The sequence below is a fragment of the Grampus griseus genome (genome assembly GCF_964374135.1).
Source record: "Grampus griseus genome assembly, chromosome: 1".
In the NCBI taxonomy this organism is placed as follows: domain Eukaryota; kingdom Metazoa; phylum Chordata; class Mammalia; order Artiodactyla; family Delphinidae; genus Grampus; species Grampus griseus.
The window spans coordinates 149,757,475-149,780,868 of NC_139017.1; the positions used below are offsets into that span (position 1 = coordinate 149,757,475).

The 23,394-nt window shown below is 54.7% G+C and overlaps 1 protein-coding gene across 2 annotated transcripts in view; it reads left to right on the forward strand.

The window, feature by feature from the left end:
- HIVEP3 (HIVEP zinc finger 3) overlaps positions 1-23,394 on the forward strand; it is a gene marked incomplete at both ends in the record, with an annotated part of 56,007 nt that overhangs the window by 19,777 nt on the left and 12,836 nt on the right. For both annotated transcript variants that reach the window (XM_082666116.1, XM_082666117.1), the window contains one exon: positions 22,530-22,705. In XM_082666116.1, the coding sequence (XP_082522242.1) occupies positions 22,530-22,705 (176 nt within the window). The remainder of the gene's footprint in view (positions 1-22,529; positions 22,706-23,394) is intronic.

Genomic DNA, 23,394 nt, shown 5'->3' on the forward strand with positions numbered 1-23,394 from the left:
ATTCAATTCCTCAGTTGATTGATGTGTCAAATTCCGGGTTGAAAGAGTTTTGAGAGCATTGCTCCCTTGTCCTCAAGCTTCCAGGTTGCTCTCAAGAGTTCCAGCTCCATTCTGGTTTCCGCTCCGTCCTCTGCAACTGTCTAAGGCTCTTCTCTTCCTCCTTAGCGCAGTGACATTTCACAGGCGTGAATCTCGGTGTGGGGCTGTTTGCATCACTCGGTGACTCTGTTAATCTGGCAAGTCAGGGACTTCTGCTTTAAAAAATCTTCTTGAATGGTTTCCTTGATGATTTCCTCTTCTCCATTTTTCTGTCTCCTCTCTTTGGAACTCCTGTTATTCTGGTGTTGGACCTCCTGGCTCTTTTTTTTTTTTTTTTTTTTTTTTGGCTGCATTGGGTCATCGTTGCTGTGCGCGGGCTTTCTCTAGTTGAGGCGAGCAGAGGCTACTCTTCATTGCGGTGGGACTTCCTGGCTTGTTCCTCTAATTTTCACACCTCTCTGTCAGAATCCCCATCTCTTTGTATTTTTGCTCTACTTTCTGGGTACTTGTCTCCATTTTGTCTTCCAGCCACTCATGTTTTCATTTTTCAAGAGTGCTTTCTTTTCTCTGAACGTTCCTTGTAATAATATCCTGTTCGTATTTGGTTGATTTCAGTATTTTCTCTCTCAGAGGCTATTAACTTTAGTTCGTTTTGTTTTGTTTTTAGTGTTCTTTTCCATTTGGTTTCTGTTTCCCTCAGGTTCCCTTCATCCTTGTGTTCGTTTAGTCTCTTCTCTCAGGTGTCTGATAACCTCTGCTGTCTTCCTGTGTTAAGAGTGGGAGGCTCAGAGACGGCTGGGCGCCTGGGTGTGAGAGCGAGGCTTCCCCGTGACTGCCCATCTGGGCTGTTCCACTGGGGAGGCTGCAGTGGCAGAGTCTTACGTCGTTCTTCTTGGGCGAAGACTCCAGTCTCACGCCTAAAGATGGCAGGGTTCATTTCCCATAGCGTGGGAGCCACAGAAAGGAAAAAGGTGGGAGGGGAAAGGGAGAGGGGTCTCAGCTTCCAGTGATGCATTCACTCCATCCCTTCACTTCTTTGTGATTCACCTGCCCTGCCCTTACCTGGCCTGATGTCCCCCTCAAATGCCTTCCATCTCCCCCTTTGCGGAGAATAAACCTCCAGGCTTTCTCAGGGGTGATCTCCTGGCTGCTGGAGTTGAGGAAGGGATGGGGTCTGACTGCTTCTAACAAGACTTTCCACTAGTCATCCTTATCTTGGTTCCCTCCATCCCCACCTGCAGAGTCCTTGAGGGGCCCTGTGGTGTAAATTGGGTTGGTTCTCACATTCCCTGCTGTCAACTTAGATTCCATTGTCTTGAGTCTGCAAAGTCCTTTTCACCCATCCATCTCTTTCCAGCTTCCACAATTTTATTGTCAGTCTCCTCTCCTGCTCTTTTCTGCTTTGTGGGTTTATTATGCCAAAAGAGAGAGAGAGAGAGAGAGAGAGAGAGAGAGAGGGAGGGAGGGAGGGAGGGAGGGAGAGACAGAGACAGAGAGAGAGACAGAGAGAGAGAGAGAGAGAGAGGGAGGGAGGGAGGGAGGGAGAGACAGAGACAGAGAGAGAGAAAGAAAGAAAGAAAAAGAAAGAAAGAAAGAGAAAAAGAAAAAGAAGGAAAGGGAAGGGAAGGGAAGGGAAAGGTAAATAAAGAATGTTTCCCCACCATCTGCAATAACAGACTCCTAGTAGGGTTGTTTTTAAATATGTTTTAGGCACAGAATTCATTCTTCCAAAGAAGTCTTCAGGGAAGGTCACCCTCTCAACCTCCCCCACAGGTTCCTGGGGCCCCTGTGGCACCTTCCTGAACTTCTAGGACTCAGAGGAACACGGAAAGGGCCAGTGTTGTAGGAAGTCTGGAAAGTCCTTGGGCATTGGCCTGAGACAGAATCAGATTCTAGGCCCGCCTGCAGCAGTTACTGGCCAGTCCCTGAAGTAGGACAGTGGTATCTACTTCACAGGCTCCTTGTTAGAATTGAATGGTAAGATACTACGGGCTGTTTTCCCGGGCCTGGCTTAGAGGAAGTGCTCAGCAAAGAGACCACTTCCTTCCTTGCTTCCTTTCTTCACTGTCTTTACTTCCTTCCATCTTCTTTTCCTCCCACCCACTTCCCTCCGCCAGCATGACTGTAATCGTCCCCAGGCTCAGGTGGTCTTTCTTCCCAGTCAGTAGAAAGCCGCTGAAGGTGTAAGCCAGGCTATGTCTCTGATGGCTGTGTGCGGACAGCACATCAGGTGGGCAAGAGGTCGAGTGTGATCTATGGACAATAAAAATGAAATCGGAAAAGAAAAATGACACATGGGTTGGGCAGATGGAGAGTCTGACACTAGGGTCCACCTGAATTTTATTAGCTGCAAATCACAGGAAACTTTACCTTTTCCATCTTTGGGTGTTGTTTGAAATGAGGCCTCACGTGGAGGGAGGTAAGTGGGGTGAGTCCTGGAGCTGGAGACTTTGGGCAAATCGTGTTTCCTCTCTGGATTGCAGTCTCTCCGTTGGTAATTGGAGGATGTGGGAAAGGGCTTGGGCCTTGGAGTCCAGGGCTGGGGACTGTCCTGGCTCTGCCTTTACTAGAGCTGAGGGCTTGGGCAGGCCTTTGCTCCTTGTGGACCCAGGTTTCTCATCTGTAGCATGAATGATGGCCATGTGGCTTGGGTGAACCATCTCTGGCTCTTGTGATGTGCTGTGTGGGATCTTTCCAGCTCTTGTCAGTCGATGAGCCATTTCAGCTCTGCACCCAATACTTGAGGAAGCTGTTGCTCAGAGGCAGCTTACGGGAAAGGTCTGGGCGAGGGGTCTGTGCGGGCTGGTTGCAAGCCCTTGTCTCTGCCTCAGAGAAGCTGCCTTTTCTAAAGGTCAGAGAATCTAAGCCAAACTCATCTGCAGGTACCCCTTCCTGGGCAGGAGACCTTGACAGTGTGCCCCGTCCTGAGATAAGACATCTGTTGGGAAGAATTTCCTCTTGGAGCCCAGAGTTGGGTGTTGGGTATTGCTTGCCTGGACACAGGTGAGGAGATGAGGGGGGCAAAAGACATACCAAATCTCCAGAACCCACTCGAAAAATGAGGAGCTTAAAAAAATAAGGAGAGAGCTGGTGGGCAGCCTCTTGGTCTCTTGGAGGAGGGGTCCCTGCTGTGATCTGTCCCCCCGAGCATCCGCTGCACCTTGGTGCCCAAGGAGTGAAGGCCCAGTCCCAGGAGACACTGATACTCTCCAGCGGCCACATCCCACCTGCGCCTGCCCACCTGGGTGCCTTCAGTCATGCTTTTTGCCTCTCTGGAGGTGGAGATTCCTCTCGGTGCTGTTGTGAATGTTAAATAGAATCAGACGCGTGAATCAGCTGTCCAGGGTCTGGCACGCTCCATCCCACCGCCCTGCCAATCAGAGGGGATGAGTGGCATCCTTCACTCCCGCCCTCTGAGCAGAGCTCGTATCTCAGTTCAGCAGCAGAACATGATGAGAAAATCACGGCTTTGGTATCAGCCAGACCTGGGTTCAAATCCTGGCTGTGCTACTGATTAAAAAGTCACTTAACCTCTCTATGGCTCAGTTTTCTCATCTGAAAAATGGGAATAATAATAGTAACCTCTTGATCAAAGTTGTTGAGAAGTAAAGGAAACGAAGATGTTGATGTATAATGTACCCAGCACAGTGTCTTATTCTGCCATGAATGATCAATATTTCCTTACATGATTGTCTCTTCAAGTAAGGGGTCAAGTAATATCTCCCCCTTCTGCAAGCACATTGTGGCAGACTGTAAACACTGAAGCCAAACGCCCTGCGTGGGAATCCTGGCTCTGTCACGGCGACCAGCTGATCTTAAGTGAGTTATGTAATTGCTCTGTGCCTCAGTTTCCTCATCTGTAGGATGGAGACAATAATAGTAATTACATCTCAAAGAGTTCATATGAGGCTTAACGCATGTAAAGAATTCACAGTACATGATGAATAATAAGCACTTAATAAAAGTCCACTGTTATCATTATTATGAAAGCGTCCCTAGAAATCATTTGATCCAAATTCCTCACTTTGCCAGTGAGGAAACCATGGCCCAGGGAGGCGTTAACACAGCACAGCAATGATAGAAGCCAGCCTCTTGGCCTTCACTCAAAACACACCAACAGGAGGAAGGGAGGAAGGCTGTGTGGTGAGTGTGTACGAGGGTACTGGACCTGTGCCATCTCACCGTGACTGTGGTGATGGGAGGGAGGTGGCATTGTGGTGAATCAGGCTGCGATTCTGAAGCACTTTCAGCTCCCGTGAAGAGAGACGTTCAACTCCAGAGGATTCGTTGGGTTCAAGAGATAACAGGGTGGCCTGGTTGGGGAGCCAAAGCCAAGCAGGTTAAGGAGGGCCTCCCCTCAGGGGTGGACCCTGCATGGGGAGTTAGAGCCTGACCGGACAGGGAGACCTGGCATGGCCTTGGATGGAAGCAACATACCCTAGAGAATTCAGGGGTGATGGTTCATGGGGTTGGCAATTTACGCTTAAACAGTTCAGGAAAAAGAATTTTTTTTTAAACTATACTTTCAGCTTTTCTGTATGTTTGTGATTGTTTCAAAATAAAAACTTAAAATAGAAAAGAGAGAGAAACAGTTTGGCTCAGAAGAAAGGAGACCAGGGAAGCCAGGAATTGAGGAGAGTTTAAAAGGGCAGAGGCTGCCAGGGGCCGCCGGGCAGATCTCTGAACAAGTGGGTCAGCCAAGGCCACGAGAGGAAGCGAAAGGCGTCAGACCAAGGAAGGAGCGGGGCCTGAACTCCAAGCAGCAGTTTGGATCTGTGCTGTGAGCAGGCGTCATGTGTCACCATGGGTGGCTTGCAGACCAAAGAAGGGCAGCCCAGATGGCGGGAGAGTTTGGGTCCCCAGGAGAGTGTGTCCCAGGGCACAGCAGCCAGCAGAAAGCAGATTGGGCTGGAGCCCGGGCAGCAGGGGGTGGGCGTGCTGGGCAGGCAGGCTCCCAGGAACATAGTGGCAGCAGACAGGGCGGAAACAGGAGCCAAAGTGAACCTAAGGCAGCCAGGGAGAAGCCAGGCTGTGAGCAGGGTCTTGTAACCCGCTGGCGAGTGTGGCCGGCAGACTGGGGCCAGGAGGCCACCAGCCAGGGGCCAGGCTGGGCTTCTGGGGACTGAAGCCAGGAGCAGGCAGGGCGCCTCCCCAGGGAAGACGGCAAGGACTGGAGGCAGCTGGTGGGCCCGAGGGCAGGGAGGCTGGTCCGCAGGCTGTGCTCTTCAGCCGGGGGCCGGACCTTTAGGGGCCAGGGAGGAAAGTGTGCTCGCCCAGGGGGGCCAGGTTGGGTGCAGCCTGATTCAGGAGGAAGGGAAGCCATCCCCTAGTAGAGAGGAGGAGACCAGTTCCCGTAGACTTTCAAAGCGTCAGCAGATCTAGCAACTGGGCTGCCTCAAATCCGTCTCTCGGAAGTTTCTGGGACTCGGGAGCTCAGGTCCAGACTCTATAAACCATGATTTTCCTGAGCTTTGTAACCTCCTAGTGGCTGCCCTCTGGCAGCTCTGGTTTCACCGTCAAGCGGTAAACCCTTCCCGGGAGGAGGCAGCTGGGGACTTGTGTCCCCCTCCTTCATGGTCAGGAGTGAGGAGGGAGGAGCCCATGGGGCAGAGTGGAGGTGGGGACTTGAATGGGTCTGGACCAGGAGAACAAAGTGTCCCCAGGGAGCCAGCCACGGGCTGAGCGGTGACCCAGGGGCTCCAGCTGGAGCTGAAGGAGGCAGCGGTGCCATGGATTCATACTGGGCAGGGGGCCGTCCCCCGCCCGGACTCCAGCGCGGTGCCCGTGGGGTCCGGTTGCTGCAAGAAAGGGCAGAGCAGTGACCACGGCTATCCGCACGCTGGTCCAGGCTCTCTTCCTTCCCCCTTCTAGGGGCCAGAGTGCCTTTAGTCAGCCAGCCCTTACCTGAGGCGGGGGAGAGGCTACTGTGAACGCAGTGGGGCTTTGCCTGGGCTCTAACAGCCCTGGGCATCCATTGTGCTGGCTCAGATCCCCACGAAGCGCCCTCACCCTTCACCCTCTTCCTTGGGCCTCCTCTGCTCAGTGTGCCTGGAAGGGCCCTCCCAGCAGGGACAACTCACTGAAAGTAGCCAGCTGGGCTCCCCCAGATGTCGGGCCAGCCCTGGCAGGAGCCCGGCCTCCTCACTTGTCTACCTAGTACAGCCATGAGATGCCCGGATGAGGGTCAAGCACCTGGTCCCCGAAGGATGGAGTGAGGAGGCGGTCTGGTTTTCAGCAGGCTCTGCACGCACCCTGACCGTCCACCGTGGGGCCGGGCACCCTCTCAGCACCCCGCCTGCTGCCCGGGCCTGGGTGCTATCCCTCTGCTCGCGAGGAATCAGGGTGATCGCGCCCATATCATGCTGGGAAGGTTGCTTCCGTCCTTGCACGAATCCCTCACGTGTCTTGTCCCCTCCTTGGACTCCTGGGCCTTTGGCTTCCATCCTCCCTGGCCCACTTCATACCAGGTGATCGTGCACCTGCTTACCCAGGTGAGAGCCTCCTGCAGGCTGTGATGCAAACCGTCAGGTCGATTTCAGGCGGCACCTGGACAAATGCTCCTTGTTACATTTGTCATGTTTTATTTTAATGTCTGTTAGGAATTTGTACCCTGCACGTGCACCTGAGATTTTGTGACTGTGAGCCCTTGGGGTGAAGCTTCGCTGGGGCAGGAAGCTCAGGCTTCTGCTCAGGCAAGCCTGTCTCTGAGCTCAGACTCCTGGAAGGCCCGCGATGTGGGTCCCTGGTGTGGGTTTTGAAACATGACTCTGAGGACCATCACCGCAGGCCTTTATGCAGTTCACGGGAAGCTCACTTCCTGGGGGTCAGGTGTGGCGATAACCGGGAAGAAGGCTGGGCACGCCGGCCTGGGCTGTCTTCTATGGTCTCAGGGAAGACCACTGCGTCTGGAGTCTGACAGACCTGGGAGCCGCCCTGGCTCTGCCCTAACATGCTGTGTGATGTGGGGCAGACTGTTAGCCCACCTGTGCAGCTGCTCCTGACCTGGAGGGTGATGGGAGCAGTGCCACCTCCTGGGGTTGAGGTGAGGACTAAATGAGAAGACGGCCTCGAACGCACCACCCCAGCGTTTGGAACCAGCATGTGTCTGGAGATGGAGCCTGGCATGCCTGGAAGGAAGCCGGCGGGGCAGGACAGAGGCAGGGATGGGTGGGGTCAGGAGCGTGGCCTCTGGGGCTGGGCCACCTGGGTTGAGTCCTTGCGCCATCACTGCTGGGTATGTGACCTGGAGCAGGTTGTTCAGCCCTTCTGGGCCTCCCTTTCTCGTCTGCAAAGTGGGGAGAGTACTGATGACACAGCCAGGGGCTGTTCTGGGGACTGAACGCTCAAAAACGGCAGCTTGGCGAGTCCCGCAACTGCGCTCCTGCACCTCCTGGCTGGCTTTGCGCCTGTGTCCATTGACCAGGAGGGCTGGGCAGTGCTCAGGAAACACCTCTGAGGACATAGCGGTGAGCTGAGCCTGAGGACGAGGTGCAGTTAACAAAGGCAGAAGGCGGGGGTGGGAAGATTGTTCCAGATGGACGAACTGGCCCAAGGCTGGAGGACCAGGATGCTGGTGAGGCTGAGGCTGGAGGGGGAAGGGAGTGGCAGTGAGTGGGGGGCGGCCTGAGAGGACGAGACAGATGGGTAGGCTGGGAAGGGGCCTGGGATGGGGTCACAGGTGTCACTGGGGGATGGGGAAGGACCACTGTCCCTTTTCCATCAAATAAAAGAAGCTATATCATTCATCTCATGTTTTTCAAAGGGAAAGTGGGAATGCACAAATGAAAATAACTATAAATTGTAAACACTCCACGCATTTGGGGCTATTTTGAAATCCCCAAAGCCTGGTATTCCTATAACTCCACTAGACATTTGGCCTTAAAGCCGGCTCAGAAAGAGCTCTTACTAGCTCCCCAGGTCCTTCCAAAGCACGCTGTGGTTGATTACGCCCCAGACTGTCTCCCTAGGCTCCTCTCTCGGCCCCAGCCCGACCCTCTGTACATCCCAGGCTCCTCTGCTCTTGCTGTGACCTCCACCTGGAGGGACCTCTCCTCCTCTCCAGCTCCAGATCCCCACGGTGGACTGTCCTTAGAGCCCAGGTCAAATGTCCCCATTCCACGGAGTCTCCCAGACCTTTCCCCACCCTGCCACTGCCTGCCAGACATCGCCTCCCCTTCCGAAGCCCCCGGACCTGTTATCTCACCTCATCTTGACATTTATTATTTTCCGTTTGGTTCAGACAAATGGATGTTTCCCCTGATGGCCAACGTTAGAGCCCACAGGCAGGGGAAATCCATTTCATACAAAGCGTGTACCGTTTACCACGTGTAAATTTTTCAAGGTAGGCGGTGGGCCGATCACCGCGATCTGTGGCTTGCTGTGGTGCCACTGACTAGCTGCGTGGCTGAGAGCAAGTCTCTGTGCGTCTCTGGGCTCAGTTTCTCCGTCTCTGGAGCAGAGGCAGCTGTCTCCGCCTCCCAGGCTGTTGTGAAGCTGGAGGACACGTGCGGCATCTGCCTCCACTCTCAGCAAACACCGAGGAGATCTGCAGGAAGCCTCAGCAGGCTCTGTTCTCATTCAGCGGCTCCGAGCTGATTCTGCATCTCGTCTGAACTTCATTCTAGCCACGGGGTTGCCTTCTTGCCGACGGTTGCTCTGAAAGGCCCTTCACGTGCTGTAGATAGCGGTTGTAAGCGATGCTGCAGCCAGACAGGGCCGGCGCTGCTGGAGAGCGTCCCTCGGGCTTTCTGGAGACACGGTGTGCTGACTCAGTTCTCTACTGGTACCGGGCCTGCTGCAGGGAGGTGCGTGGGGATGGAGTGGTCCTTTGTGAGGAGCTCACACCCAGAACCATCAGGCCCGGACCCAGGTTGGGGGCAGCAGACTCTGGCCTTCGTAGTCCTGGCTCTACTGTCCACGCCTGTGTACGTTTGAGGGGGGACCTCAGGCAACTTACTGACCTCTGGTGACCACTGATTGAGATGCAGCACATGGCCTCCTAGATGGAGCCCTGTCCCACCTGGCAGTCCCCTCGCCCTGCTGCCCCTACCCTTCCACCAACCTACCCTACCCTCCTTTGTAGTAACAGCAGCCGTTGTCTGTTGAGGGCCTGCTGTGCCCCAGGTACAGAACTCAGCACTAAGCACTTCACAAATAGAATTTCTAATGCTCGTCATCCCCTGCTGAATAGCACTTATATGTATACACACACACACACCCATTCTCCAGATGAGGGGTGGAGGCTCAGAGAAACGAAGGAACTTGACCATGGTCGCTCAGGTAGTGAGAAACAGAGCAGGGATTCAAACCCAGACCTCTGTGGCTCCAAATCCTGTGTTCTTTCCTTCACAGCCCCCTGCCACTAACTGGGGACCCTGCTTTCTGCATCCTCTGACTCTCAGCCACCTGCGGGGCAAACCCCAGCTGAACCCTGTTCTTACCCCTCCATGTGCCCGTGGCCAGGCCCTGAGTGGACCCCAGTGAATGCTTATGGATACAGATGGTGATGATGGTGGTGCTTCCCCAGGGCCCGTGGTGTAGGACGGAGTTGGCAGGGGGAAGCGTCCTCTCCCCTCTCCCACTATCTCTCCATGTGCTGGAGAACCTTCCTCCCGTCAGCAGCATCTTCTAACGCCAGAAGAGCCAGAAGGGTGTGTAATCCAAAAAGGAGCCTTGAGAGATTGGTGCTCACTGGCTGTGTGACCTCGGGCAAGTTACTTTACCTCTCTGAGCCTCCGTGTCCTCATCTGAAAAAGAGGAATGCCATTACCCACCTCACCGATTTCTAGTAAGGGATAAATGAAGTCCTATAATTTGGAAGATGTCCAGTAAGTGCTGAAGGATCACAGATGTTTGGTTTGTATTATTATCACTGCTGCTCTGTCCAGTGCAGAAAAGGGCTGAGCAATAGTGTCAAGTCCAGTAGCCAGAGGCAAAGGCATCATGGGCAACTCTGTCAGACCAGAGGCCTGATCATAAAGGTGACATGGAGCTCTGACCAATGAGAGTGTTGCTTCACACTCAGGCAGACCATAAAGAAGACCCTTCTGAGACTGTGTCAGAAGCTGTAATCTTTTGAGACTTGCAGCCCCAGGGTGAGCACTGGAATTAACAGAAACGAGGAAACCGGCTCCCAGAGGTGAAGGCTGTAAGGGGACTGAGGAGAGCAGAGCGTGACAAAGGCCACACAGGAGATGGCCCACTGTGTGAGGTGTAGTTCCCAGTCCATGAAAAATGTCTTCAAGGAGGTTCAGAAACTTCTGCTTGCCCTGTACATCAGATGATTCCAAAAGGGCCATGTCCCTGGTGACCAGCACCTCATTTTCGCACCCTGGGTTTGCTTTCTCACGTCCGGCGCCTGGTCATGTCTGGTTCACTGCGCTGGGAACAGATGAAGTGTTCTCTGCTAAGTGGTCAGCACATCTGCTAATCTCTGACAAGGCTTCATAGACATGGCGTTTCTGAAGGCTAACCCAGCCAGCAGTGGCAACAGTCTGATCTCAACGTACGCGCTCCGGAAGCTTTCAACAGCCGTGCCTCTCACCCTGTCTCCCTCTGTGCAAAGTATCCAGCCCTTCTGTCATACTAAGAACTGTCCAAAGCATAGAAAGCTTTTAACTGAAGGGGAGGTGAGATATGATCGGTCGGCAGGAGCTCACGTCGTCCGTGGACCATTCCTGCTTGTGTCTGTGCCGTGACCTCAACCCCACATTCCAGTGGTGAGGACGCTAAGTTGGCTGCAGCTTTGGTCAGTCACTTAAGGTGAGGGGTTGGTGAAAGGCTGTCTGTAGACATAAAGCTCATATGGTCCAGTCTACCAGCCCTCCCTGGGAAGTCTTGTTTCCTGTTTTTCAAGTGCAAATAACCAAATCCCTTTATTCTTAAACTTGGAATTTCTTCTAAAGCTGCTCCCCGTCTTGCACCTCTATCATCCTGATATAAATCTGACAGTTCGGTTAACTTCACTGAGGCTTTCATGACCCCTGCGTTTTCTTTATTGGGCCCTGATCCTTTATCGTACTGATTTCCAGCTCAGTGACTGTGCTGTGTCCATTTAGATTCCAGCTAGACCTATTTACCTCAAGTCCAGCCTCCCTCCCAGCATAGGACTCTATTGATATTTTGCCCCAAATCTTAGAGGTCATTTAGTCTGTGCTTGCACACTGTCCATGGTCGGGAGCTCACTACCGCTCAAGCTTGCTTTGTTCCAAGTTTGTTGCTCTGGGGTTGGAAAATTCTTTTTGAAAATGAGCCCAGATCTTCCTCCCTATCTTGGTTCTGCTTGTGGACTGAGCTACCTCCCAGGAGGCTGGCAGTGGTTGCACCTGTGACCTAAGGTATCTGTGGGCAGATTTTCCATGAGCCCGGTTTCTCTTCTGCTCCCAGCTGGTGGGGAGCAGATCTCCTCAGAGCAAGGGCCAAGAAGGTGCCTGCCATCATGGGACAATTAGAATGGCCTCTCTTTCCTCTTCCCATAAGATTCGAGTCTGTGAGTCTGAGGCCTGAACACACAGCCCACTTGTGTGTTCTGCAGGTTGAAGCAGCCAGTGATGCCAGCCAGCCCCTTCTTGAGAAGGGGTCTGACGTGCCTCGCAGCAGCTACCCCAGTGCCTTCAGATGTTTGGGACAGCCTTGCCACGGTCATTACCTCACAAGTATTCCCCAGCACAGAAATGATACCTTGCATTTATTATGGGAATTTAATACAGTTCACGGCCTTTTCTCATCTTATTTGCTTCTCAAGGCATATGAATCTCTGAGCATCGAGGAAACACTGAGGTTTCCCAGGGTGTGGTGACACAGCAGCTCATAGCCATTGGCCCACAGGCATTGATCAGGCACCCAGTGTCTACACGTATTTCATCAGCTGCTACCAGATGGCCTCAGTCAGGGTCCCCTCGAGCTGCTGTTGCACGCAGCCCCAGAGGGCTGCTTCCAGAGCAGGGCTGTAACTGAACACCTTCCCCATCCCCCTCTGCCCACAAGACACAGGCCAGGCTTTTGCGCCAGCCCCTGAGGTTTCTCTAAGCCAGCCTCCATTCTTGCTACTTGCCATATAGAATCATGCCAAGGCTTCCACAGTATAATTCCTGTAACACACGCCTACCACAGAGTAAACACTCCACAAATACTAGCTGTTTCTTTTTCCATGACAAAAGAAACACCTCTGACCCTGGCTGACTTTCTTTTTAGTGTTTTTTTAGTAAAGAATAAGACATGCATTCAATCTCCAGGATCTGGTCACTTCCCCATTCTGGGCCTGTTTCCTGTCTGGGGAACAAGGAAGTGAAGCTGGGAAACTAGCTGACCATAGTCCTGCATCAGGCCGGGCTGGCTCCAGCCACAGTGGGTGCAGGGGGTGGGGGGAGCAGTCTCTGGGTGCTCTGGGCCTTCCCATCTTAAGAGGGACAACCTGGAGAGGTTGGGAAAGTCTGGGGAGGAATCTGGAATCCATCATGAGTGTGCCTGTCGGAGGCCTGGAGCAGAGAGATCTTGGGTAGAACAGCATCCTTGGGGCACTGTCGTGTGCAAAGAGGGGTTGCACTAAACAGAGCTCAGACTACAGAAGGTCAGCAACTCTAGCTTATTAGGGGGAGAGCTGCCCAGAGGCGGAAGGTGCTGCCTGGGACACCGAGGGACCCCAGGTGCCAGAGGTAGCTGCGCCCATGGTGGGGTGTGGATGGGCTGCCCTGAGAATGACCACATCAGAGGATGCACGAGGCCCCTCCCACCCAGGAAGTCAGAGGTTTTAAGGTCCTTCCGAGCATGGTTGTGCTTTAACAGTAATTTCAAATTGATTTTAAATTCACAGAACTCTTTTTTACGAAGTTTGGTGTACATAGATGCCTATTCTGCAAAGCAGCGCAGTGTGGTGGGGCAGGTGAGGGCTTGACCCTGCTGCTTGGTCTCCCCCGCCATGAATCCTGAGCACACTGTGAAAGTCATTGTTCTAGACCCTGCAGGTCAGGGCCTGCTGAAAGCTGGGGCACCCCCACGTAATGGGCACCTTTAAGAAGTCCACTCCTCCTCGGTAGTTTCATTTCTCTGAACACGACAGACCCAGCTTCTGGCATCCTGTCTCCCTCCCTAATCTCGCCGTCTGGTCGGAAACGGGGCCTTGGCTACATTCTTCGGACCTGAGCTGGCTTCAGCGCAGGTTGGCTGCCTGCTCGGTGGTTCTTGGGCTTCTGCACTTGGTCATGCACTGCATAGCGTCTCAGCTTTATAGTATCCATTGCTTTAGAATAAAAGTCACCTCCTCTCCTTAGACCGGTGCTGGGCATCAAGACCCCTGAGCTACTGTCTTCCGGGTAGCTGATGCCGATTGCTGATGACCCCCTAGAATGAAAACTCACACCAGGAAAAGCGAGGAAAGGGCCCAGATGGCACACACGCAAACCTGCAGAATGGACGAAGGCTGGCCTCCGTGGTGGGAGTCCTGGAAGCTGTAAAAGAAGGCTCCTGACTAGCTCTCCCCTCCAGCCCCTGTCAGACAGCCCCAACTTCTCAAATCTGTGTCCTCTTTCCGCCCGCCCTTGCCTCTGCCGCGGCTGGGGCTCTAGACAACTACAACACCACTCCCCAGCTTCCAGGCCTGTCAGCCCACACCATCCTCCACCCTGCACCAGACGGGGGCTCCCAAAGCAGGAGTCTCACCAGTCAGACCCGACTCACCCGGAAAGACCGGGATGAAAAGCATTTCTTCTGCAAAAGCCACCTAAGGCCCACCCTGCTGGTCCTCCTCTGATCCTCCATGGCACTTGGTACGTTGTCTGGGTTATGGATTCTACCTCTTTGTTTTACAGTCCTTTAAGTAGCTGTTATTCACACTCAAGACTGAGGTCAGAGTCTTATTTAGCTTTGCGTTTCTGGGCCAGGCTCAGACCAGGTCTTAGTAAGTATTGTTGAGTAAATACAAAGAATACTGCTTAAAATAGACCCTCCGCTGGTGGGCTCTGAGCCCGTGCTTGTGTTACATATGTGCCGTGGAATTCCGGGCACAGCAGGCCTGTCCCTGGACAGCACATTAAATGCCCTCCATCCCGGATGTAGTGATGTGATACGATTTCTGCAGAACCCTGACAAAACGAGAGTCTGGGATGTGCCCAGAACCTGGCGTGAACTTCCCCCATGACCCACAGCTCAGCCTCCCCAGTACATTTGTCACCAAGGGGTGTGTTCCCGACCTCTTGGCAACTGAATATTTTTAGCAAATACACAGCTCAGTGCCAACTGGCACTTGCTCCTCTTCCCACAGACATCCCTTCCTTTTTGAGCTTCACCCGGAGAGCAGCGCGTCACTGCAGACAAGCTGGTGGGCTCGCTGGGGCCGGACCTCCTGGGGGCCAGTGACCGCCAGGAGCCGACCCTGAGCCTCCCTTCATGGGACACAGGCTGCCCGCAAAAGTGGGCCTCCGAGCAACAGTGTGGACGTTGCTGGCCGCGTCTTCCTCTCGCTTCGCAAGATTATATCCGAGCTGTGTGCCCCTGGGGGAAGGCATATTCGGCCACAAGATCATAATAAAAACAGACATTTGACAAGACTTTAAAATATCCAAATTTGGAGAAGAGGTGACAGTTTTATGATAAAATATTGATCTATGAAAACGTCAATAATATACATGCAGAACAGCCTCCTAGGAGCTCAGATGAGGAAGGTCACTCGGAGGTCATTGAGTTTATCCCCTCATTTAAGAGAAAAATGAAGCTTGGTGGAAAGAGAAGTCATGGGTTTGAAGGTCAGACAGGCATCTACTGGCCGCATGACCTTGGGGAAATCTCTTTGAGCCAGAAGTTTAGCTCTGGGCTATTTCTGCCTCTCGTGTTTTATTTGCCTTAAACTGTGTTTTTAAAAGAGGAGATTTTTTTAATATATATTTATTTATTTATTTTTGGCTGCGTCAGATCTTAGTTGCGGCATGCGGGATTTTTGTTGCAGCTTGTGGGCTCTTCGTTGCAGCGCGTGGGCTTAGTTGTCCTGCGGCATGCGGGATCTTAGTTCCCCAATCAGGGATCGAACCGACGTCCCCCTGCATTGAGAGGCGGATTCTTAACCACTGGACCACCAGGAAAGTCCCAAAAGAGGAGATTTTAAGTCTTAGAATTTAATAGCAATTAAGCACCTGGTAACTTTGTAACACGTGACCTGGTTTCAAATTCTGACTCTGTTAACTTACCGGCTGTGTGACCTTTGGCAGGTTACTTAACCTCTCTGTGACTCCATTTTCTTATGTGTACATTGGGATGATTAGAGTCCCTGCATCAGGGGGCTGCCTTGTGGTTTAAATGAGGAAAGGTATGCAAAGCATTTAAAATACTGGTTGGCACACAGTAAGAGCTATATAAGTGTACGCTAATATTATTAGTTTTCTAAAAAATCTGGATTTGTGGTTTTCTTGAAAACCTGGAAGATCTGACAGCCTCATACAACACTTGGCTGGAAAGGTGTGTCCACTGTTCCTTTAGCGAGGGACTGTGCGCTGCCTTCCAGCTCACTTTAATCCCGACCCCTCCCCCCTCCTTATACCTCCTCTGTTTTGCACAGTCATGTGGCCAGCTCACCCCACCCTCCCATCTAGTGTCCTGAGCCTCCATTTGGTCAGGAATGAATATATCTATTTATATTTTTTGGATAAATATGGAATATTTGAAGGATAAATATATGCATTTTACAGCATTGTTACAGGAGCAAACAGGCTAATACGCTGAAAGCTGCCTCTATCAGTGAGCTGCCATAACCACTCATTCCCTCCTGCTCTAGGGCCTCCCAGCACTAGCGATGGGGAGCTCACTACCTCATAGAGCAGCTTCATCGCTGAGTCTTCGTCATATGCTGAGTCCAAGAACAACAACTCACCCATCATCTTGCCTGAAATGCCATTTAATTTCCACCGCATCCCCTCTTTTGGAATCTGGAGCAGAGGATGTGTCACCTCCTTTGGGAGCTGTGCTCTGAGTTCCCAAGTGCTGGGTGGAAGCTTCAGGTTTCAGAAATGCCTGCCAAGAGTCTAGAGCCACAGCCCAAGGGGTCATGTGCTGAATGATCGAGAGTCAGGCAGCTCAGCATCTCCAGTTGCAGGATTGGAAGAGACGCGGCTGAAGGCAGGAGGGCAGACTGTGTCACGCATAAGAGCGCTGGGGTCAGACCTGGGTTCCAGTCCCTGCCTTGCCACTTTCTAGCTGCCTTGTGACTTTGGGCAAGACACACAACCTCTCTGTTTCTGTGTCCTTCTCCATTAGATGAAAATAATAAGACCCTCCTGATTAAGGGGTTGTGCAAGATTCTTTTTTATTTTCCTTTGAGTCCGTGAGTCTTAGACCTACAGCATAAGAATGAAAAGAGATCCAGAAGATTCTGGCAGCTCCACACCCCTCCTGGCAGCCTCACTTACCTCCTGACCCAAGGCAGTGGAACAGAAAGCTGCTTCCATGGGAGGGTCCAGGACCCCTGGTGCTGCGTGACCTCAGGCAGTCAAGCTCAGGGCCCCTTTAACTAAGACATTCTGGAATCCACAGAAACAGCTCTTTTTTTTTTTTTTTAAGAACAAAACCAAGCATTTTCCAGACTGGCTGACATCCCTGGCTTGTCAGATCAGCAGAAGACGGGCAGGTGGTGGGGCTTAAAGAGCCATGAGTCAGCTGTACCCAGGCGGTGAACTGTCTTGCAGGCTCAGAACAGGCAGGAGGCTTGGCGGGTGCTTCTTCACCGGGTGAAGGGCAACCTGTGGTACAGGCCTCCAAAGGGCAGCCTTGGGTGGAGGGTGGGGGGGCCAGCAGACCTAGGAGACAGGACCATGCCCCTGGGGTCCCCACCATGCTTTTCTGGCTTCCTTTCCTGGCTCTTTGCATGGCATTTTTCTGCAGCTGTCAACACCCTCGGTCCCACCCAGAGCTGGTGGCCTTTCAGGAAGGGCTGCAGGGAGAGTGATGCCGTTCTCATCTGTCTGTGGTGTTACAGGACCCTGAGAATCTCCATGAAGGAAGGTGCTAAGGAAACTTGGTCAGCATCACCTAAAAGCATCCGTGCAGCGTCGGTGCGGGGACGGGGATAAGTGGAAAGATCGCTGATGGTGTGATCTTGGCCATGTCACTTGAACTCTTTGGGCCTTGGTTCACATTTCTATAAAATGGAGACAATGGCAAAGGGCTGATGGGAGGACTGAATGACGTCAGGCATGTGGCGGTGGTTGGTGTATCTCAGGGCAAAGTTTGACTATTCCCAAGGGAGGGGAAATGACTTACCCAAGGTCACCCAGCAAGTTCACACAGGAGCCAGAACTCAGACCCAGGTCTCATGCTGACTTCTACCTTCTGACTTCTAGCGCAGTGGTTCCTACCAGAGAGTGGGGAGTGTCCAGCTAGCCAGTCCACCATGGTTACGGGGGCACTGGCTGTGTGCCGCGTCCATGGGGAGCCCACGGTGTCAGGCTGAACTTGTGCTCAGGGACTCTTGGAGTGGGAGCGTCTCCGCTGAGAGTCTCTAGCAGACGCGAGGAAAGAAGGCTTTGGCTTGGCTTTCCTCTGTGCAGCGATGAGGACCGAGCACTTGCTGGGTACCAGGCACTGAGCTAGGCCCTGGGGATGCTCTAGTGAATGAGGCAGAGGTGCCCTCCGCATGGGGTTCATGGGGACTACGCTGTGAGAGGCCACACAGTACACACAGCTTGACAGGCACCGTGAAGGAGGAGTGGCGGGACCCCCAGGCCCAGGGGTGTGGGAGAGGGCTCCGAAGGAAGGGGCCTTTCGGCAAAGCCCTGAAGGAAAGAGGAGCTGGTCAGTAGCAGGCGGGGGGGAGGGCGAAGGCCAGAGGAAAGGGACTGGGAGGCACGGGATGATGTTCAGTGTTGTTGATGGGGAAGTGCAGGTAAGAGAAGAGCTGGGCCAGCTGGTGCCCGGGGCCTTCTGCGCCCGTTGAGTGAGGGGCGGGGCTTTATCCTGAGAGCGGTGGGAGGAGCATTGGATGGTGGGCCCTGGGCTGGGAGGAGTGTATTTGGGGAGAGCCCCCTCTGGATGTTTTGTGAGGAAAGGATGCTGCGGGTTAGGAGAGGGGATGGTGGCCTGGGCTAGTGGTGGCAAGGAGGTGGGCCTCCCTGGAGCATATGTGGGACGCGGCATTGACGGGCTGTGGTGATGGAGTGACAATGAAGACTGAAGGAAGTAGAGGCACCAGGGACGCTGGCCTGGCCACCATGGGATGCGCATGCCGATTACTGACACGGGGACCCAGGAGGCGGTAGTACAGGTGGGGGGACGTGGAAACATGGTTCAGGGCACGTGGGCTGTGAGGTGCCTAAAGACCACCAGGGAGATGCCGAGGGGGCAGTTGGATGCAGAGCAGAGGGGTCAGAGCTGGAGAGAGAGACGGGAGCCATCAGCATCCAGGTGGAAAGTCAGGCGTGTGCGGGGAAGCTCACCTGGGGGAAGGTGTGCGGGGAGAAGAGTGCAGGTTGGTGCCTGGGGAACACCAGCATGGGAGGCGGGGGTCAAAGAAGGAACTTGCAGAAGAGACCCGGTCACCAAGCCAACAGGTGTCTCCAGAGGGCGAGCAACAGGGCAATAACACCTCTGCCACTTGGATTTAGCACCCTGTGTTGTTGGCAAGAACAGTCAGCAGGGAAGCTGGGCTGGGGCAGTGAGGAGGCATGACTCTGCCAGCGTGACGGCCCCTTCCAGACTCGGGCTGAGAAGGGAAGCAGACGGAGCGGTCGCTGGAGTGGGCTGAGGTCCGGGGAACTTTGGGGTTGGTTTGTACCAAGAGAATTGAGCTTGCGTCCGTGTTGGTGAGATGTGTCCGAAGGCGGAGACCTGAAGCTGCTGGGGAGAGGGTGGGACCTCATAGAGAGGGGCCTTGCACAGGCTGGAGGGGCTGACCGTGAGCTGGGAAGCTGACGGTCCAGCTCACAGTGGACAGCTGCCCCATACCTGTCCCTGGACTTGGCCCTTTGGGAACCACAAAGCTGTACAACCCCAGTGGCCTTCAAGGAGCAGAGAAGTCAACAGGCTCCAGGCTGGCCAACCAGGACTGCTCTCTTCAAGTCTCAAGACCCGCAGTGGCCACCCTCCTCCAGATAGCCACAACCTGGACCCTCCTGGCCGCCTCTTCCTCTAACCTCTTTTCTCTGGCTCCCAAATCACATTCTCTCCTGGTTCTCTACCAGGAGATCTCTGCTTGGGGTGGCTTTTAGTGCCATCTTTCCCCCGCCCTTACATTTGGGTGCCTCCTGGGCCCTCTCATTGCCCTCTTCCTGTTCTCATACTCTCTTGATCTCAACCTACCTGCCCCAAAGCCCGTCCATCCCCCACAAGGGGTGACATGCGCTAAAACAGTCTGCTAGGAGGCCACCCAGACACGCGTGTGAGGGGAGGGACGAGGGCTTCATCATTTCCCAGTCCTCAGACTGGAAACCAGGGGCCCTGCACTCTCTCCCCCGTCCCATCTCCAGCCGAGCCGGAAGCTCTCAGGACCCAGATTCCAGCCACCTGGCCTCTCACGCGGCCTCCAGGGATCACTTGGGGTCATAGCGGGAAGTGTCAATAGCTTTCAGGAGCCTCCTGGGGCGGCTGGCCCACCCGCTGGGCCTCAGCGCCGATCTACGTGTCCCATCCTGAGTCCCATGGATTTCCAGCTGTGTACTGGACATTTCCTTAACTCACACTCAGCCGTTAAGGACAAGGGTCCCGTATCGCTTCTCTCTAAGCCCGCGGATGGTACCACCTGAGCTGGCCAAGCTGAAAACTTTCGATCTTTGTTACTCCTTCATGGTGGCCCCTGCGTCATCCAGGTGGCCACCAAGGCCTGTAGATTCTACGTCCAGAAGGACTTGAATCTCTGTCCTAGAACATGTGCCTTGTACCCAGATTCTAAGCCTCTCTTCTTCCAGACCATTCCCCATGGTGCCAAGGAAGCATCTTCTCTTTAGACTTTGTTTATCTTTAATAAAACTTTGATCAAGTCTCAGCTTCTTAGCATGGCATTCAAGGCCGACGGTGACCCAGCCTGTCCTGCCCACCAAACACTCCAGGCCTCTTAGCACCCGTGCCTTTGCTTCTGGGGTCCCTGCCTGGGGTCCTCCCTTCCCGCCTCCGTCTCTCAGCATCCTCTCTGGCCCCTTCCAGCCCAGGCTCCTCCTTTGTGCTACCCAGCAGGTTGTGCAGGTTGTGGAGTGTGACAGAGTGGTATCTGGGGTTACATACATGCCTCCCCACCCCACCGCCAAGTCAGGGCACCACCCACAGAGGGTCAAGCGAGTCCTTTCTCTGTGTGTGTGTGTGTCTCCATTCAGACGACCGCAGGTGGTTTAAGCTCGCTGTGGAAGGAGAACGAAGGGGCTGAGAACAGCCAAGGTAGACGGACCCTAATGCCTTCTTCTGAATTGGCTTGAGCACAGGGGGAATCCCACATGTGGTACAAGTCAGGGCGGCTGTGGGCCTGGGTAGGAGGGGGTGAAGGAAGGGGGACCCCGACAGCGCCATCATCCTTGGAAGTGGGGGGCTGTCACGGACCCGCCAAGCAGAGCCAGGTGGAGGTTGGTGTCCAGTGCCAAGGGGAAACCAAGCCATCCTCGCTTCTTTCTTCTCCAGATGGGAAAAGGGCACCCCAGCTCAGACTGGGTCCCCGGGACACAAAGGGACCTAGGAATTAAAACCCAGGTAGCTGGCTGAGGTCTGGGGGGCGTGCTGCGTGAGGGTGAACTGCTGGCATGGGGAGGCGAGACACCCCCTGCCTGCCCCCAGGGTGGTCTCCCTAAGAGCAAAATGAGTCCCTCTCCCCTTAGCCCCCCATGGCCTTCCACGCCTCCCCTTGAAAGCAAGACGGTGCTTTGTCCTGGATCAGGGCAAGAGTTGGCCCCCAGCCTGAGGACTGGGTGCCTAAAACTGGCCCATCGGGACCCGTAATAGGAAGAAACGGTGGTTTTAGACAACTTGAGAGGCACCGGTTGGCCAAAGCTGAGGCGATCCACTTGTGCTCTTGGAGAGCAGTCCGTGCGTGAGTGTGTGGGCACACGCGTGTGTGTGTGTGAGAGAGAGAGTGTGTGTCACTGTGTGGGTGGGGTGAGTGTGCCAGTGTGTGTGTCAGTGTGTGAGTGTGAGTGCATGTGTTTGTGTGTGAGAGTGGGGAGGTGGTGTGTGTGTGAGTGTGTGTGTATGTGTGTTGGTGATAGCTGTGCCGCTGCCTGCCAGCTCCCTCCCTCAGAGTTCCCTCCTGCAAGCCCATCCTTGTGGCATCCTCTCAGCTGTAAGCTGATGGCCCCAGTGGAGCAGGACTGAGTCCCAGCCGCTGTCACGTCCTCACCTCCCCCCAAACCCCTTCCTGCCTCTCTGCACCACCCCACCCCCGAGTTTGGGTGCCAACTCCTGGCCAGGGCCTGATGTGCGGGGTGAGTGTGGGCACAGGCAGGCCTCCTGCAGGCCAAGAGACCACACCTCCCCCAAGGCACCCGCGCCTTCAGATCCCCAGGCCTCGTGAGTCAGAAAGCTCTTCTCCTGGATATGCCAGGATCCCCTCCCTGGACCCCGTCGCAGCCTTCCATGTCCCCATCGAGACACTCACACATCCACAGCATTAGGCCAGCGTGGCATTTCGACAAGTAGGGTATCAAGTGAGCCTGTGAGACTCGTGGGTTCCTTCCGAGTGGAAATAAGAACATTCTGATTCTGGGCCACGAGCGCAGTGGCGCTGAGGCCCAGCGGGTGGGCCAGCCGCCCCAGGAGGCTCCTGAAAGCTATTGACACTTCCCGCTATGACCCCAAGTGATCCCTGGAGGCCATGTGAGAGGCCAGGTGGCTGGAATCTGGGTCCTGAGAGCTCTGGCTCGGCTGGAGATGAGACGGGGGAGAGAGTGCAGGGCCCCTGGTTTCCAGTCTGAGGACTGGGAAATGATGAAGCCCTCGTCCCTCCCCTCACACGCGTGTCTGGGTGGCCTCCTAGCAGACTGTTCCAGCGCGTGTCGCCCCTCGTGGGGTACGCACAGGCTTTGGGGCGGGCAGGTTCAGCTCAAGTTCTGTCCGTTTCTGGCTGTGGGAGCCTCAGGCTCTTAAGGGCTCTTCGTGGAGACTGTGATTGAATTCGGGCAACGTGCCCAGCACAGAGTGAGCACTCCGTCGATGGCGGCTACCAGAGCTGTGGTCGTTATCTGTTTTACTCTGTTACACGGTGGCCCAGAGCGGCTGCTCTTTGGGAGCAGAAGCCGGCACCGGGGCCGGGTCTGGACCAGAGGCCCTCTGTGCCCCTGCGGCTTCCCTCCTGGCAGGGAGCACCAGAGTCTGCCGCCTCCGAGGGAGAGAAGGGGGCAGCCTCCCTGTGTGAGGGCAGGGCAGGTGCAGGGCTCCGTGGCGGATCCCCCCACCCGTGGTTCTCTTTGCTCCGCGTCTGCCTCTCCCGATGCCCCTAAGGGCTGGATGCAGCCAGGAAGCGCGCGCATCTTCTGAGGTGGGAACCTGCCTCTTCTCCTACTTTTTTGTTCCTTTACCATGACGCCTGTTGCTCATAGGTACAAATCAAACGAAGAGTATGTATATGTGCGAGGCCGCGGCCGAGGGAAATATGTTTGTGAGGAGTGTGGAATTCGCTGCAAGAAGCCCAGCATGCTGAAGAAACACATCCGCACCCACACTGACGTCCGGCCCTATGTGTGCAAGCACTGTCACTTTGCTTTTAAAACCAAAGGTAAGAGACGGTCAGCGGGGCACTGGCCCTGCCCGCTGCAGGGAGCTCCCCTCTGGGAGCCCCAGCACAGAGCCCGGGGTCCGGACCTCTCTGCCTGGGGCCTGGGCACCCCCGATTCCTGGGCTCCCCAGTGACAGAGCAGCCGCCTCCAGACTGGGCAGTGGCACCCCTCGGCTGCCCTGCCCGTGCTTTTGGATCCCACGCCGGCCCCTCCACCCTCCACCCGTGCGATTCCCACCACGGCCAGGCGGTGGCACTCTCGCACACAGTTCCTGGTTTTGTATTTGATCTCATCACCCCTTCCTTCTGCATGTCTCCTTAGCCCGTTATCCACCGACCCGATGAGCTCCAGCATCCACACTGGTCACTGCCGCTCTTGAGTTTGGAAATCCTTTCCACCCCGAGCCACTTAACACACTCTCATGGTCACCTCTCATGCCACACTTTGCCCCTGCCTCCACCCCGCCTCACCACTCAGACCACGTTCCTGCCCCGTCCAGCTTCTCTGCACCTCTTGACACAGGGCCGGGCTCTCCCCGAACCCCCGAACGGCAGCCCTGTCATTCCTGCCCCCGACACTGCACAGCAGGGTCAGCTCAGGCTCTGTGAAAGGAAGGAAGACTGGCCGGTGAGGGTACGCAACCAGAGCGCTGTGATGGGTGATGGAGGTGGCCAGGGCCACTGCAGCC